General features: G+C 40.0%; 1 protein-coding gene across 3 annotated transcripts in view; it reads right to left on the bottom strand.

Moving 5' to 3' along the window:
- The window catches only part of LOC139620197 (plexin-A1-like), a 295,422-nt gene that overhangs the window by 68,232 nt on the left and 209,499 nt on the right, over positions 1-17,691 (bottom strand). For all 3 annotated transcript variants that reach the window (XR_011690764.1, XR_011690765.1, XM_071475509.1), the window contains exons 12-13: positions 12,903-12,999; positions 7,359-7,582 (exon numbers count right to left, since the gene is read on the bottom strand). Coding sequence is in view for 1 of the 3 variants with exons in the window: in XM_071475509.1 (XP_071331610.1) it covers positions 7,359-7,582; positions 12,903-12,999 (321 nt within the window). In the remaining 2 variants the exon portion in view is untranslated. The remainder of the gene's footprint in view (positions 1-7,358; positions 7,583-12,902; positions 13,000-17,691) is intronic.

Here is a 17,691-nt window from a genome sequence, read left to right as displayed (position 1 = left end):
CAATGTACAGTACTATTTCCTGCAGTAGAGTGTTGTCCTAATAATGCATCAGAGGGTATCATAACACAGTCTGGTCCAGCACTGTCTTTGTACGGACGGAGGGTTTGTTGGGACACCTGTAGGAATTGTTTGCATTAACTTTCTTTACCACCACTGCTGCAGGAAGCTTGAAGTGAACCAATTTCTCACCCCCTGAGAAAAACTAGTTGTCTATGAAATTTACTTGATTTTTAGTTTTTGATTATCTGAATTTTTCTTTTTTTTCTTTTTACGTTTACGGCTCACCTTTAAATTTAAGTTTATTCACTTAACAAAAGTGGAAAATTTTCTACAAAGTGCATATAAATGAAGATGAGCCAATTAAAATCTTTGGCTGAAAGTAAGTAGTAACAACCTGAGTTAATCGTATAAAAGATTAAAAAGTCTCTATGAGTAGAATAAGAAATTTTCTCACTCCAGCAACTCAGTTATATCAAAAGAGAATTTCACCAGTATCATCTTATATTTCCATGAACAAAACTCATGCCATTAGAATTATTTAAAAGATGCTATGATCACATAAAAAATACACATATGGATACTTAATCTTTTCAAATTCAATATAAGTACCTCATGATTCTTTTAAATGAACTTAATGCTCATCTTGCCAGGAAGCTACTGAATATTAGTGCAACCGATTGGCAGACAAACCACATCTTGGACGCTCTTGCATGTTAGGAGCAAAAACACAATACATTTGGCAGCATCATGCTATTACTATGCATACATAAAGACACAACAGCTCCAGGCAGATATCTGTTATGTGTTTAAGAGAAAGAGTTTGACTGTAATCTAACAGTCACAGTAATGTCTGAATTTATGAAGTGTTATGTGTTTGCATCCCAGTATAGACAATAATCTGTCAAACAACATAGTAACTGGAGTGAACTCAATGAAGAGACCAAGAGGGAGACACAGAGAGAGGGAAGTGTAGCTGGGGATAAAGCCGCCTACTGTTTGGAAGCTAACTCTCGCTGGAACCTCAGGCGCCAGCACTTTGGTTCCAGAAACACAATAGCTGGTAAACACTGACCGGAGCGAGTAGCCACCAAGCTCTAGGGTACGATATGGACAACAGATGTCAGGGTGTGGAAATGGGGCTTCAGATGGTTTTGGAAGAATGAAGCTATGATACCACAAAACACATTAGCAGCTAGCCACCAAGGCCTGGGATATAAACACTGGCAAAGCCACAGACAGACAGGCAACAGAGAAAGAGAAAGACGAGTGAGTGCTGTTAAAAGGGATTACCAACATCACCACTGAAGACTGTGGAAACATATACTGTCACACCAACACACACACAACAGTCAGCAGGACATGGAAAAAGCTTTAGGATCTTACACATACATAACATTAGAATTGTTATGGTGCTAAACTGTCCTCACTACTAATGTGGAATGCTACCGACAATGGGTGAAGCATACATCTGAGAGAACAACGTACATTCCTGCATCAAACTATACTTTTAACTTATACCATTCTAGGCAATCCTACACAACCCTTAACTATGGTTAATGCTGTTGCTCACATGAACCAACAGCAAGCTGGAGCTACAGATAGGGTCAGTTACAGCAGTGGCCCATTTAGCCTGTACACCAATTCTAAATTCTTTGTACCAAAAACAATACAGCTGTGGAGGCCTCCTCCTTAGGTAGACAGCATCCCTGTAGTTAGGTGTCCAGAAGGGTATTCATATGATGTTTTACTGGTACTTCCACGTGTAGTTCTTTAGGTTCATTTGTATGGCATTGACACTGACAGAATTTCCATTACAAATAATAGGTTCTGTATGATATTTTTCAGATAAAAGGCAGACTGCAATTTTAAAACCACATCTAACATTAAATGCTTTGATTTCTGATGCCACTTTCACTGAAGCTGTTACTCAGTTAAACCAGCCTGGGTGCTTGTGGTGGCTCAATGACCATCTGTCACTCCTCATCCGTATTTGTGAGGAGATAGGTGAGGTTCTGATAGCTGGGGCATATGTTGCGCAAACGACCACTTCATGCACTCAGCCGGATGGGCCCCAAACAAGAACTGGCAATCTCAACATCCCTCTAAAACCTCAGAGGGGGGAGCTCTGAGGAGATGATTAAAGTGCTGGATGCAACATGGCTAACCGACAGTAAGTGGAGCTGCTGACCAAACACAGATGCCTTTCATACAGTAAGCAATAACATCGCCTCTAATCAACCACATAATGATCTCTAGCTATGTATCTGAAACATGATCAGTGTGGTACAGAGGATGAAGCAAGCCCATACCTACTAGCTATGAATGACAGATTGTAATAGTTGGGTACCATAATAATACTCTTCTAACATCTGAGAGTGGATTTCTATTGGAACCACAGAAAGTCTTGGAAGTAAAAAAGTATGGCACCACATAACAAGATAACTAGTGCTCACTGAGCCTGTGGGCATGCAGACAGATGCCACAGTGTGGAAATGGGATCTCAAGCAGCTTTGGACTCACGTTGCAGTGATTTGACACAACACTACTACATCCAGGCACATAACCACCACTCTCTGGGGAATGTAAAGTACAAACGCCCTGAAGCTGAAAATGGTTTTGGAAAGATTGTGATCTGATACAACAGAACCACATTTAAGCACTAACTAACAAGCTTTAGGATAAAACTGCAAAAGGATATCAGATATAATTGTTTCACATGAGCAACCAAACTGATCTGGGAGTCAACTGATACAAGGACAAATGCTTGTGGAGTAAAACACAGTCTCTGCCAGCTACTAGCCGCAAACCATCAAGGAGGTAATAGCCAGGTAGTCACACTGAATGGCAATGTTTTTTTGTTTTTTTTTGACTAGTCCATTATTTAGTATGATACTGCATTCCATGTTAGCTGTTTTTTTTCTTTGGGGGCAGCATTTGCAGTCAGTAATGACTTAATTCTGTGTATTTGGCTGCTCTGACGCCATTTTCGGTCGACACTGAGGTAAAATTAGTCATCACAGTTAGGAGAAGTTAAGCAATTTTGCAGAAAACCTCAGTCAAATTGGGAATTCATGCCGTGTATGCAAAGATGAATGATAAGAACTGGAGAGAGGTCCACCATGTCCACTGTTTTCCAATTTTAAGACATCGCAAAGCTTAAGAAGAGCGTCAGTGTTACATCAATCTATAGGAGCCCACAGCTTTGGCGGTATCAATAAATCCAATTATTCTTTTTATCTATGACGTTATATTCCTTTCAATGCTTAGCCATTTGATTTGAGTACCGACCAGGAATCCAGATGAAGTGAAGTAATGTGGCGTCATTCTGTGGTGGTGTGGACTTTATATTGCACTCCTGACCGCACAGTAGCCACATCAAATAATTAATATTTTAGCAGTGGTTTCCTAGTTATTGTAGATATAATGTGTGTGTGTGTGTGTGTGTGTGTGTGGAAGCAGCAGCCAGCAGCTGTTAAAAACAACTAGTGAAGTTGGTTATGTGATCAGAAAATAGTTTGAGAATACTGCTACGGCATCTAAGCAAACAAGGAGTACGGCAAATTCAATTTGCAATGGGTCTTTATTATTCTCTCTTTCTTGGGAATACTGCCTCAAACAAATAATCTATAAGAGTTGTTACGATGTTCAAACATTTGAAAAACATGAGAATACTGAATAGAGTATAATTTTCACAAAAGTGGATTTTGGGTGTTTGGAGACTATAATGTTATTAACATATTCTTGTATTTGATAGGATCAACTCAGGCTGTTTTAATGTCTTTAGAGACTCTGTTGATGGTATGCTCTTATTTTCTATATGGGGTCACCACCAGCAATACCTTCATGATTAAAACCTACTGCAAAAAGGATAGTCAGTATGTATCAGGACAGAATGAAGTAGAATGCCATAGTCCTTGTTACCACAGAGACTAATAAACCTGGTTTATCTTGAAATAATTATGTTCAAAACCTGACCCTAACCCTCTACTTAATGAGGTAGCTTAACCTCTGATGGGCTAACAGGCAGTTGGTGCTGTATGTCCAATTTATGGTCTGTTCACATCATGTCTGATGGAGAAATGTAATTATCTCACTATTAAATAACCAGCATTGAATAGGGTATATAATGAAAAATGTACCTGTTCCTTTAATTATTTAAATGAACCTGTCCAAGGCTGAATGGCTAAGTCAATAGTACAAGTACTGATACTCCTGAGCTGATGTTGCTGCTTGATAAATAAAAGTCTTATATTAAATTTATTGTGTTACAACTACTGAAAGGGAATGTAAACTAAATAAGGCAAAATGAATCCATGCATCAAGAGAACAGCTACCGTCCTCATATCAAGATGTCTTTTACTTTTTGCTTTCATAACTCTTTAGACATTTACTACCCCAGTTTCACTCCACTTGTACTATTATCATAAAATAAAAACACATCACTCTTACTCTGCCGTCTCCTTCTCATGCCCTTGTATACACACACACACGCACGCACGCACGCACGCACGCATGCACGCACACACACACACACACACACACACACACACATACACACACACACAAGACAAATATTGTTCATGAACATAGATAATATATATATTTTTTTTGCAAGTACATGTTTAATGCATGCTTATATTACAGCATACAACCTGTAAACATCCACATACACACACAGGCTCTCTTTAACATGCATACAAGCACATAAGTACACACAAATGGTCAGTTTGTGTCTGTACACAACCATCATCATACTTAGAATTACACTACATCAGTAGCATTAACAGTTCTCTAAGATCAAGAGGCAGAAACTCAGAATCTTGCTACCCACGATCCAACGGTATAGTCTGAACCCACTGCATGACCCTAAAATGATTTGCCTTGAATCAAGAGACAAAACATACATTGAGAAATCATCTAAAGAGTTAGATAAAAGTCTTCATTCTCATGACATTCAGACAGTAAGTGTAAAAAAAATGAATTAATGAGTCTTATTGCTCTTAAAACAAACAAGGATAGATATTACCAACTGGGAATATTGTCAGATTTTGCACCTGTTCTAAAAGAAATATGATTTTATTTTTTAATTGAAAACTGAGAACTGTTTCCCTTTCTTTTTTATAGCCACTCAGGTTGCTATAGAAAGAAATGTGGGGTCAGAAAAAAAAAAATCCACAATCAGAAACAAATAAACCAGGTAAAGAAAACCAACATGAATGAATCTGAAATCTATAACAGACTGAGGCAAGTCTTCCACAGACATCAATACACAGAGAGACACAGAGAGTATCAAACAGAAATGAACATAACCAAAATACAAAAAAGAATCAATACCAAACAAACCTTTACATGCCTGTCTCCAGAGTACCAGTTTGATGTAACAGTGAGTAATAATACCATTTCTGTGCCAAGGGCAGGCACAAGGTCCCAACATGTGTGTGTTTTAATAGCAACACATTAAAATAGAGCAGCTTTCATTCTCCGTTCAGGACACGCAGGGCTTTCATGACCACGGGGGCTTCAACAAAGAGAGCTGACGCAACGGCCTATCAAGGTTTACAAGCCTTGGATCTGCGCAGGTGACTCTACACTCCTCATAAGTTGACGCGATTATAATGTGGAGCTCAAAGAAGCTGTGCTGCTTTTCTTTATAAAAATAACACTGGAGGGTAACCTGAGGGAGTTTCTCTTTCCTGACAGTGGTGATTCCACTCCCTCAACTCACCCTGCCTCCACTTTTCACCTGAAAATATCCACTAGCAAGATGCAATAGTGACTTAGTTTCTTTTTCTTTTGCATTTGAAAGACAGTCATAGTTTAAATTCTGCTGAAGCCATTCAAATGAAACAGCAACACAAAGAAAATGGTGTACTTCATTCTTCATGACTGCAAAATGAACAGTGAGAAAATACTGTTGCTCCTGCAAATCATGGTCTCGATTTAAAAAGGACAACTCGTTGATATTTACACGATTTGGCATCATCTGTTTTGTTTTCAACATCATAAAAAAAGTATCAGTTATAGCCAAAGTGGCTGTCATGGAAGCCAGTTTTAAAAGAGTGGGAGCAGCACTCAAGTTTGTGTGTTGTAAAATAAAAATATTGGAGCTGTTTTCTGCATGATGTGTACAGTAACTTGAAATATTAGAGATTCTTCACAGAGAAGCTTTTGATTTCAGTTCATGTTCTATTTTTGCATTATAAATATATAAATACTGGTCTTACTATAAAGATTTGTGGTAGTTCTTGCAGTTTATTTTTGTATTTTCAAAGCCCTATACAGAGCATCTAGTTTGTTGCTTTTTTTTTTTTTACTACAGTACTAAAAAAGTGAACTGTCCTTTTATTGTCCATAATTAATAAATTGACGTGAAACCAATATGTAATTTAACAGCAATCGAAACAGAACAAAGAAAATAGGGCGCTTTTTAAAGGGAGAATCTCTGATTGAATTATTAACCAAAGGACATGCCCAAACTGACCGACAGATCATTTAATACATGGACTACCACATGAGAAAAGCAAAAGCAGTTGAAAATGCTATTGTTTATGGTGGTGTTGTCTGGGAATATCTAAAAATGACTGATTTTTACTAGGAAACACCACAGGTTTGAACTCCACATGTAGCTCAGGTTCTGATGGATGTGCTGTGTGGCTGGGCTTTGGGTTGCTATATTTTGTTTGACCATAGCAACGAGGTGAGGGGTCATGCTGGTTTCCATCAACTGCCAAAGTAGCATCTAAGTCCATGTTTTTGAGCACTGGCTCATGAAAAATATTGTCTATGTCATGTCAGCTCAACCACAAAGTTGAACTTTTCTGTGATTTGGAAAACACTCCGTTGTGTGTGAAAGGAAGCAAGCCAGGCTCAGCTCTCTTTCTGTGTACCTGGCAACCGTTCCATTAACTGGAAAAAAAAAAAGGAAAAAAGGAAAAAAGGCGCTCAGTGAGTTTGTGTGTAGTGGTATCTTTCTTCTTGGGTGCACTTGTGTGGGAGAGACTTGAAAAAAAGACAGAATACCTTTTAAATTTGAGTATGTATACACTATGAAAGCACAGAATAGTTTAGCAACCAATATCAGAGTAATGGATAGCAGTCATACTCTCTTACATGCACATTCAATGGAAAATGTGTATGACCCCATAAACATAGAAATGAAAATATTTCACACTCAGCCATTAAAGTGACAATTGTCAACTTGCAGCTACACATAGAAAAAAACACAGTGATGCCTGAAAATATATTAGCATCCTCTCAAATATACACATTATCTGTAAATCTTGCACCCTGCTCAAAATGTGGTGAGTGGTGGTACCTCACACATTTGCACGCATACCAGGAAGCGCACACACACTTACCTTCGTGATCTTCGGGTGGGTGCAGCGACTGTTTCCAGAGGTGGCATGCATCCACCCTCCACCTTCAGCCAGCTGCAGTGGGAGGTGAGAATTTCCTCCACTGGAACACTCCTGCCTGAGGGAGCACTTCTTGTCCTGGACGCACCAACCACATTCAAACCTGGGGTCAGCCTTCAGGCACATACCACAGCTGTCCCGCAATGCTCTGCATTTGTACAGGTGGGCTGGTTGAGAGACAGAAAGAGTGGGAGAGAGACAGACAGATATAACAGACAGATATAATATAACTGAAGCTGCTGAGGTAATACAAACATTATTCAGTCACTGGGCAGCTATAGAGTGCCACCGGTTGATATTAAATGTTCAGTATTATTGTTCACTAAGGTCAATACATAAATAAACACACAATGGCTGTAACATTCATGTATGCCTGTTGGAGGATTAGCATGCTAGCTAACCAGCTAATTAAGAGTGTTTAAGATCATTTGAATTCTGATCAGCCAGGCTAGCTAACTAGCAAGCTAACCTAGCTAGTTTAGAATGACTTGTTTTAGTTATACACAATGTCATAGATTACGTCACACCGCTATTTCACCCAGAGTGTTTTTCATCATTATTTCATGTTTCAGCTTGGCAGACAGAGTTATAAAAGAATCCCTGTATGAGAAAATGCATTCAAACCCAAAAGCAAGCAAAACAGATGCTTAATCAAGTGTGTGGGGACTGTAGCCCCCTATTGTCTTCTACCCTGCACTTTTTTTTAACCAAACTTCGTAACAAAACTTACTGCCCCACAGGTTTAACCAAACTTACCAAAACTTTAGAGGAGCTTTTCTTTCTTTCGGACTTGCTGAGCAAACTTTATGCTGAGCTAATGTAAATGGCTACTGGCTAGCTTCATATTTAGCATACAGACAAGTCGCCTTAGTGCTTACTCTAGAGAGAAAGCACATAAGTGTCACACAATTGCTTTCAATTTTACTTCATACATATTTCTTCATTTTTTTTACACTAAACTTCAGAGGAAAAGAGGTTTTTGCTGATTTTCTAAAGCTGGCTAAAGTACATGTTTATATAGCAATTATCTAGGTATAGCCTCATTCAAATGCATGAACTATAGCAGCTTTATTTTGGAAAATGTACATTTTGTATTCAAGTGGGAATACTTATTTTTGATGAACATTAAGTCCTGTAGGTTGTTAATTTGAATAGAAAAAAAAAAAAAGCAACAGTGGCAACAAAAAAAGTAATCAGGTGCTTATGTGTCTGTGAGCTACAGCGAGAGCAAAGGACCAGCATAAATGAATGTTAATCACCCACATAACACCTAAAACCTTGAGTAGGTGATTATTACCACTCTGAGGCTGTGACGATGAGAGAACTGTTTCCACAGATAAATAGAGAAAAAAAAATTAAAAAACATGAACAAGAGACCTAGAGGGATATTACAGAAATTAATTCAACAGGTAATGTCTTCTAACGCCAACAGGGAATTGATAATTTGTTGTGTATGAAAACCATTCCCTCAACTCTGCAGAGTGGAAAAAGTCATTAAAAGTAAAAAAAAAAAAAAAAAAGATATATATAAATAAATAAATAGATAAATAAATAATTAAAACCTCAAACACCTGAGAAGTTAGACGAGAAGGAGATGAAAGAAAACAGGGAAGAGGGGGAGGATAAATTTTTTGCTGCGCTTGTTAACAAAACAGCAACAAGAATTGTTATGAATTTAAAGATGGTGAGGCCCCACGAGGCTGAGAGAATCGGAGGAAACAGATAGAGCCAGAAAGAGCGAGAGGTGGAGAGGAAATGAGAGAGAGAGGTGAAAAGGGACCTTAAACAACAGAGAATGAGACAAACAGAGTAAGGGGGGTTCACATGCAAACAAGACAAGAAAATACGCAGGTAAATGGATAAGATCTTTTGATTTTTGTGTGTTGCTGTTTATCATCTGTTAATCTCCATCATAATTATCTCTGTTGATACTCTATTGCAAAACCTGCAGGCAGATCTGTTTGCCGTCACACCAGTTAAACAGATTTGAAATGAGCTAAAGTGGAAAAACATAACCGGAGAAAAAAAAAAAAAAAAAAGAAAACGGAGCAACAGAGCATACAAGAATCTCCTCCCCTCACCTCCTCCTCGGCAGACATACGGCTGCCGGACTTCAAAGCGAGCGTCTTTTGGATCCATCTGCCCGCCTCGGCCCTTCGCTCGCCCTAATCTGATTAGCCACGGCTCAGCTTAAAAGTAGCGCGACACTAATTAATCTGAACCAAATGAATGATTTAATTAACATTAACATCTCCACTTTACACCGGGGCAAAACCGGGTCAGCGGCGAGCAGCTCTGCCTCAGACGGATAATACAGCTCCAATTCAGAAAAGAAAAAGACAGGGATGGAGCAGGGAGGGGATTAATAAAGGATGGAGAGAAAAAGGAGGAGAAAAGGAGAAGGTCTTTACGAGATTTGTGTGAGTGAGGACGGTTTTATAATGCATGTTTTTAACGAGTCTTAGACCTTCAACACTAAGCATTGCATTGAACTCATATAATCCTAATGGGTATTCTGTGAGGCTTTGGAACAAGATAACCATAATATATCTATTGGGGAATGATAAGGTTGTTGATTCATACTTATTACTAATCCATAACCTAGCCAGCTGTTTCAGAAGTCTGTCTTTAGCCTCTTATTGAGAAACACCCCAAAGGCCGGGGATGCTGCCTGCATAAAATCCCTGCCACCTAGCAAGTCGAGAGGCAAGTACTGCTCACTCATAGTCATAACATACTTGTCAAGTTCACACACACACACTTCCTCTAAGATCATTGGATTTCACACTCCAAAACTCTCAGAGCTCCACACCAACCTGTCACATGCAAAGCGCTCACTGTGGCACACATCCCTGGGGCCTGTTGCAAGAGCTATCAGGATAACTTTGCTGTATGAAACCTCACATTGGAAAGACGGGTGTCAAGAGCGCTGTGACGAGTTTTATTCAAAGTCATCCACATAACCTGTAAAAAATGTACACTTTCTTCATAGCACGCAAGAGCGCTCCGCAATTCTTCACAGTCCACTGTTTTCAGCAACACTTTATATTCAAAGTATGAACACGGAGCTGTGAAGAAACTTGAGAATTATGAGGTACCACATGGTGCTACAACAAAAGCTGGGATTGTGTGTGTTTTAAACACTATGAGGTTTATCCTCTCTGCTGCATTTCAGTCCCATTTCCCGTCTTAATGTTTACTTGACGATTGATGATTACTAAATCAATATGACTGAGACAGACTACTTGATTTAGATTTATTTTAAATGACTGTACATTTTACCCTTTTGTTATTATGAGAGACAGCAAAGGTCAAGCTAAAATGTATTTGAAGCCATTATCTGAATAATGGTTTCAGGATATTATCTGTATCCTGATTGCTGGTTGATCTCTGATATAAAATGTGTCAAGTTTACAGAAAAGGTAAATCTAGTTTGTGGTCAGTCATTGCTCCACTTTGATTAAAAGCTACAACATTTTGGAGGGAAATTGAATTTTAAGGTTCTTTGTCACATAAAGCAGGACGATCCTTAAAGAAGATAGAAGGTCACTTTCACACCTGTTGTCCGGTTCACCTGGTCCTGATCAAAGAAAAAATAAGACTATGGCTGCTATTCACTGAGCAAATAACATCCTGCAAGTGGCCTACATGCTCACAATGACAATGCTAACACACTGATGTCTGCCAGGTAAAATGTTTACCACGTTCATCTTTGTTAAGCTTGTTAGCATGCTAAGATCAGAACTAAACACCAAGTACAGTTCAGACTGATGGTAACGCAGATATGTGTTCAAAAGCCAAAGTACTCAACAAATTAAAAACATGACCTGATGGTGTGCTAGATGAAAAGTCAGAGGATCACCAAAGTCAACAGGATTCATTGTCTGGGGAACATGAATATCTGTTCAAACATCTATGGCGATCTGTCCAATATTTGTTGAGATATTTTGGTCTGGATCAATGTGGGGGGATGAAGGACTGACAACGTCATCCAGAGAGCTACACCACTGGCATGGCGAAGAATTAGATTACTAGATTATTTAGATAAATAGATTACTTACTTCAAACAAACTGCACAAGAGTTTGCTCAAGAGACTCAACACAATTTCCGTCCGCTTGTTTGAAGTCTGAATTTGAATGACAACTTTCACACGAGCCTAAGTGAAGCGAACCAAATGGGCAAATGCACTTAACCGTTTGACCAACAGCAGTGAATAGCAGAAACACTATTTTAGCACTATTATACAACAACTTAATATGATGAAACATTATAACTTAATATGATTCTGTCTAAAATGTTCCATTAAACACACGAATGTGAAGCCACATTGACTCACTAAATAAATGCTGATATGACTGAATAAATTATTCACTATATATATAGGCCTGTGTTGCTCAGCTGAGTACTTATCTGATTAGGAACAGTCATCAAATCTATAGTTCAACAATACAGAATAGGATCCATCTACTCAATCGAGTAGAAATGGATGATTTATTTTGTTGTGACAGCTACAATACTTCTCAGCACATGTTAAACACAGGATGTTTAATCCCCCAGAGAGAATCTCTCAGCACAGACCCACAGAAAAGCTTAAAGGAGCACATTTTAAACAAAATTACACTGGCAGAAGAATTAGGTCATGACCGATAAGCAACTAATTTCCAAGCAATCTGCAAAATGAACTGCATGTGTGACATTTATCAAAATGAGGTCAGATACAACACAAAGGATGTAAGATTAAAATGTGCGTGTGTGTCTTTTTAAGACTGAAATGAACAGTGAATGAAATAGAAAAAAAAAAAAAGTAGAGGAGAATAGAGTAGGGAGGGTTAGTTAATCTGACTCTAGACATGCAAATGCAGAGCAAAAGACTTTATGACACACTTGAGAGCAAGACTTATATTATCTTGTGTAATGGGACGTCTAAAATCATTAGCCTCCACCACCCAATATATTACACTTGATAAAGAATTTTGAATTGGTAATTGTTTTCCACTTCATGCACAAATAGCGATTAAAAATAATAAATGCCATCCCTCCATGTCGCTTTCTGTTTTTCTTTATCAATCCCTTTACTCTCATCTACCCCCCGCCATTACATGGTGCATTTATCAACCTGTCATCCACCCATCTTTCTTCCTCTTCATCCTTTCTTCTGCCTATCGCTTTCTCCATTTGTTTATCTTCCTCTCTAACATCCATCCCTATTAATTTCTGTGTTGGATGTTTTGTTTGTTATCATTGCCATCAATCAATCACTCCCTCTGCCCCTCTTTTATCCCCGTGACAAGAACAGTGTTTTTCCAAACTAATGGTACACTTTCACCTTTTCTCCCTGATGGCTGTCAAAAATGAAATTACAGATTTCTTATGAAGGGGAAACGGTGCACACAGCATTGTTGCCTCACGGAAAATCATTACCGACAGATAAACAAGCAGGGGTGTCTCAAATATTTTTTTGCAGAGCAACAAAGAAAACGTTCTACCTTGAATGTTGAACGGGTTGTCAATGACAAAGTTTCCATTCCACACCACGGAGAGGTCGACTGGTAGGTCACTGATGTCGCCGCCCTCGTAGTCATACTGAGAGAGACACAGAAACAAGAGGAGTGTAAGAGAAACGTGTAAGAAAATTGTTGATTTATAATGGATTCAATGCAAATTGGGAATTGTTTGAGATATTGTTTCATTTACATAGCGATTCGCCCTGGCTTGTTCATTGCAGACAGTGATACGGCCCGGGCATGAACACATGCATAAATCCATATTCACCAAAACAGGCATATTTCATAAATACACACAGAGAAATAACAGATGGGTTACAGTTGAATGGGCATGGCTGCATGGAGACGGGGCTGAGATGGAGGAGAGGAGGAGATGAGGCGAGCAGGATGGAGGGACAAGGGATGGGACAGGTGACAAGTGAGGAGAAGAGAAGAGGAAGAAGGAGGGGAGGGAAAGGAAGAGGGTGGTCAGAACGGTGAAAGCAGACAGAAATCGGACACTGGCGGACGTGTGAGAGGACCTTATTCATTTACACATGAGCTAAGTGGTGGGACGAGGGTAAGGGAGAGATAAGATACGGGGCAGTGTAAAGTGAAATTGGCATTTCCAATTTGCTCCCTGACACAGTGGATTTGGAAGACACGGTTCGACCGGCTCATATGGGCAACGGGGCCTGAGACACAGACACACTTAGAGTCAAACTTTTCTCCTCACTCTTCTCTGATCTGATGCCATGACTGAAATACCAAACATATGGTATGGAGTGAATAAGATACTCATATATGGTGAGTTAAGTCATATTTTGAAATTGTGCGGTTGGTTTCTTTCCTTGCATATAGGTGGGCAAAGTTAACAACTATCTTTTACATATATTATCAAATACATACATATATTATTATATAATAATTTGTTTTGTCATAATGTAATTGCTGCCTGTGTTAATCTGTAACACACACATGGAATCAGTCAGGCTGGTGCTAACAGACTGAATGGATAGGGACCTGCATGGGCTGTCTGTAAAGTATATAAACTACTGACATACATGTAAAAACATGGTGTTATTTCAGATCAGTGATGGTTTTGGTTCAGCCTCGAGCCTCGAGGAGAACGCAAGGAAATGAAAAGACAATTGAGCGAAAAGAAGACCATAAACAAGAGGACAAAGAAAAAAAAAGGAGACATTGTAAGCAGCCACATAAGAGGGAATGTGGGAAGTCTGGATCTCTACTGAGACAGTGAGAAGCTGAGAGGAGCACAGGCCAAGGAAACCACAGGATTCTCAGAGGTCAGCTGCTCCAGAGGACAGTGATTCAACCAAAACACTCTTTTGCCACAAAGGAAATGCTGATTGGTCTTATTCCCTTCCCACTAGTTCAGTGTGACCCTAATCCATCACGCATGAGGTAGGCTGTTGACTTTATTAGCATCACTATTACATCCCACTGGCTAAAGACCTGTGTATGGCAGCTAGTATCCCCAGTGAAACCACAGGACCCACACACACACACACACATACTACTCCTCTTCTGTGGCAAGGCCCCCATTAAACTTTAAGGGTTTCGACTTGTTTGCCATCACCAAAACACTGGGTGAGCTTGTTCTCTTCTCAGTCCCTGCCCACCCTGCTGCCTGCCACATCATGCTTTATTCATACTGTCACATGGTTTAAAACGCCGACACAAACCACACTGTGACACCGTGACATCGTGCCACCAGTCACACCAGGCATCACCCACTGTCTAACCCGCTTCCCGGGGCACACTTAGGAGCAAAAGATGATTTGTAGGCTGATGCAAAATTGAAAAAAAATGAGGAAAAGGGGGAAAGGCAGCAGAGGGACAAAGAAGTAGCAGAGGAGGGAGTCTACTATACTTGTGTGTTATTTGGGCACAGCTGTGCTTGAGCTATGTGCTAACCTCAGCATGCACAATTACAATGTTAACATGCCGATGTTTATCATATGATGTTTAGCATCTTAGTTTAACGTTAGCATGCTAATATTTTCTGAAATAGCACTAAAAACAAAGTACAGCTGAGGCCAATGGGAATGTCATTACTTTTATGGCTTCTTTGTCATGAACCAAGGTATCAGACACTTCGAAATTTTCACCCTATGGTGGCGCTACATAGAGTGTAGAGCGCCAGTGTTATTATTCATTCATTCTGAGGGCTAACAGATTTCATGGCAATCCATCCTACTGCTCTTGAGATATTTCACTTGAAACCCCCAGTGTCAAAGAAAAAAGTCAGGGATAATCAAATCATTCTCTACTGACATTCTCAATGTCAGTAGGCTAAAACTTGATCATATCAATTAATAATTCATAACACTGGTCATGTCAGTCACCAGTTATTACTCTACTGTAACCTGTGGCATTTAAAATTTGTTTGAGATTTAGAAGTATGGGTGGCACCTGATATTAGACGTAGGCATTTCAACCATACTTTAGTGTTTGATTTATAAAGGCATTTACTTATCCACAGAAAGGTCCTATTACATTTTCCTCAACAATGCTTGAGGAATGTAGCAATCGTAAAAAATTTAACAAATAGCTCCTTTAACTGCAGCAGGAAACTAGAGGCATCTATATGTTTTCACTGTAGTTTCCAAATTGTTTTAAAATATTTACCACCATACAATTTTGTGTATGGGTGCAAATGATTTGTCCATGTTAGAGAAAGTCACTATGACTAGTCTGCACTTGCGCTATCTCTGGGGCATCAAAAGAGGAGAAGGAGGAGCTTATCTCAACCGATATATTGACGTGAAATGTGTTGTAATCAAACTGCAGCCAATGAGCATGTATTTCCTCCGATAAAGTCAAATGCTTGACCAAATAAAAAAGTCATTTAAGAAATCCATTCCAGCTTCACCTCACTCTTGCTTTGACCCACAGGCTGAGAACAACGGAATGCTTTACCTAAAGTCATCTTTCTCTCATGGCTTAATGAGAAACTGTAGCTGTCTTTTGTTTGTATGATTTATTATCCATGCCTGTGTTTTCCACAGTTCCTGCGTTTAATTATGTTTTTGTCTCTCAGCCATCCCACTCTGGGTTACCTCTTTGGCCTCCATGTAGGATTTCTTCCATACTAGGCATTCCTCTGGTCTACTGGAGATTACATGTTTGCCTGCAGCTTATTGGAACAACTGATTATAGCAGTGTGCACGTATGTAGTAAGGTATGGCTTCGTCTACAGGAAACTGATGGCTTCTGTTTGAAATGCTCACATTTTTCACTCATTGAATTGAACAGTTGTTGACTGTCGGCATGTTAATAACTCTTGGTATAGCTTTGATCTTAAACTGGCGGTATAAGTGCTGTTAAAAACTCTTTACTGGAGGAGCCCTGTAGGTAGAAGTTTCTCTCTTTCCCTACTGAGAGGCTCCTCTGCTGGCCTGCTGTCCTGACTTCCCTCCCCTGAGCGTCCGGAGCTGCTGGAGATGAGTAATCAGACTCATTACTGAAGCCTCTGGCCAGCTCCTCCATGTCACTGCATGTAATTAATCTACCTGAGCCAACTCATAGTGTAGCCCCCCCTAGGGAGGAGAGGAGCGGAGAGGAGAGGAGAGGAGAGGAGAAAAAGAAGAGGATGCAGTAGAGGATAGTTGGGTGGATGAAAGTGGAGGACAGCTAAAGAGGCGATAAGGGGAAAGTGAGAGTAGTGGAATTAGGAAAGGAGGAGAGGAGATTAGGACAGCAACAGAGGGCAAAGTGGAAAACGAAGAGAGGCAATGAGAGGCGGTAAAGGATGACAAGAAGAGGAAAAGACATAGAGGAGGGAGAGAAAGAGGGAGAGAAGAGCAAATGGGACAAAAACAGAGTAGAGGAAGGAGAGTTTAAACGAGGAGAGAAGGGAGAGGAGGGTATAGAGAGGAGGAGGAGGGACATTGAGAGGGGACAAGGAGGGAGGGGAGGTGACAGGAGGAGAAAAAAGGAGAGGGAGGGGAGGAGGTGTAAAAAGTACAAGGTGAGCACAAAGCCGTCCCTGGCCTCATTACAGTAACACACCAGCCTGGCTCGGGTTCATTCGTTATCTGCTCCTGCACTCGTTTATTCTCTCGCTACATGAATCGTCTCCATGGATTGCATGTCTCCATGGACAGTATGAATAGATATGGCTATTGTGTGTGTGAGTGTGTGTCCGTGTGCGTGCGTGTGTGTGTGTGAGTGAGAGAGACAGTGTGCCTGCGTACATGCTTGAACGTCTGAGTGAACTGAAAACTGCCAGTGTTAACAAAACAGAGCAGCTGGCTGGTGGGGGGAGGGGAGGGGGGGGGGGGGGGGGGGGGGGGGTGCACACGCATATGTGTGCGCGTCCATGTGCAGGTCACCCCCATGTAATTAGTCATGTTGAAGGATACATTGAAGGATAGCGTGTGTTAAAAATACACGGCTAACACACACTTACACACACAGGTTCCCCCCATTTCAGTTCAATGGGGCTTTCGCTTGTGCTTCTTTTGTTTGTGCACTAAAGCAGATACTGTACAGCCACAAATGGATGAATACAATTTTTTAAAATGCTAATAATAATTCTTCATACTTCACCTGACACATTCATTGCTGCAAGTGTGTGTTGCTGTAATTTCATTAGTGAGTCCCTGTAATAAGCACACAGAAGAACATGTGCAACTAATTAGCACAAATGTGTTTTGTAGGAAATATGAAGCCGCCCTAATCCATTTTTAACATCATAAGGACCAAAGGTTTATATTGGACCTATTTGCAAACTGCCACAGATTTCATTCACTTACCCTAACAGTGG

The sequence above is a fragment of the Trachinotus anak genome, unplaced genomic scaffold (assembly GCF_046630095.1).
Source record: "Trachinotus anak isolate AG129_WGS33_773 ecotype Australia unplaced genomic scaffold, CSIRO_AGI_Tana_v1 ptg000004l, whole genome shotgun sequence".
Lineage (NCBI taxonomy): Eukaryota > Metazoa > Chordata > Actinopteri > Carangiformes > Carangidae > Trachinotus > Trachinotus anak.
The sequence above is the reverse complement of the archived record's forward strand: the minus strand, read 5'-3'. Positions and strand labels throughout refer to the sequence as shown.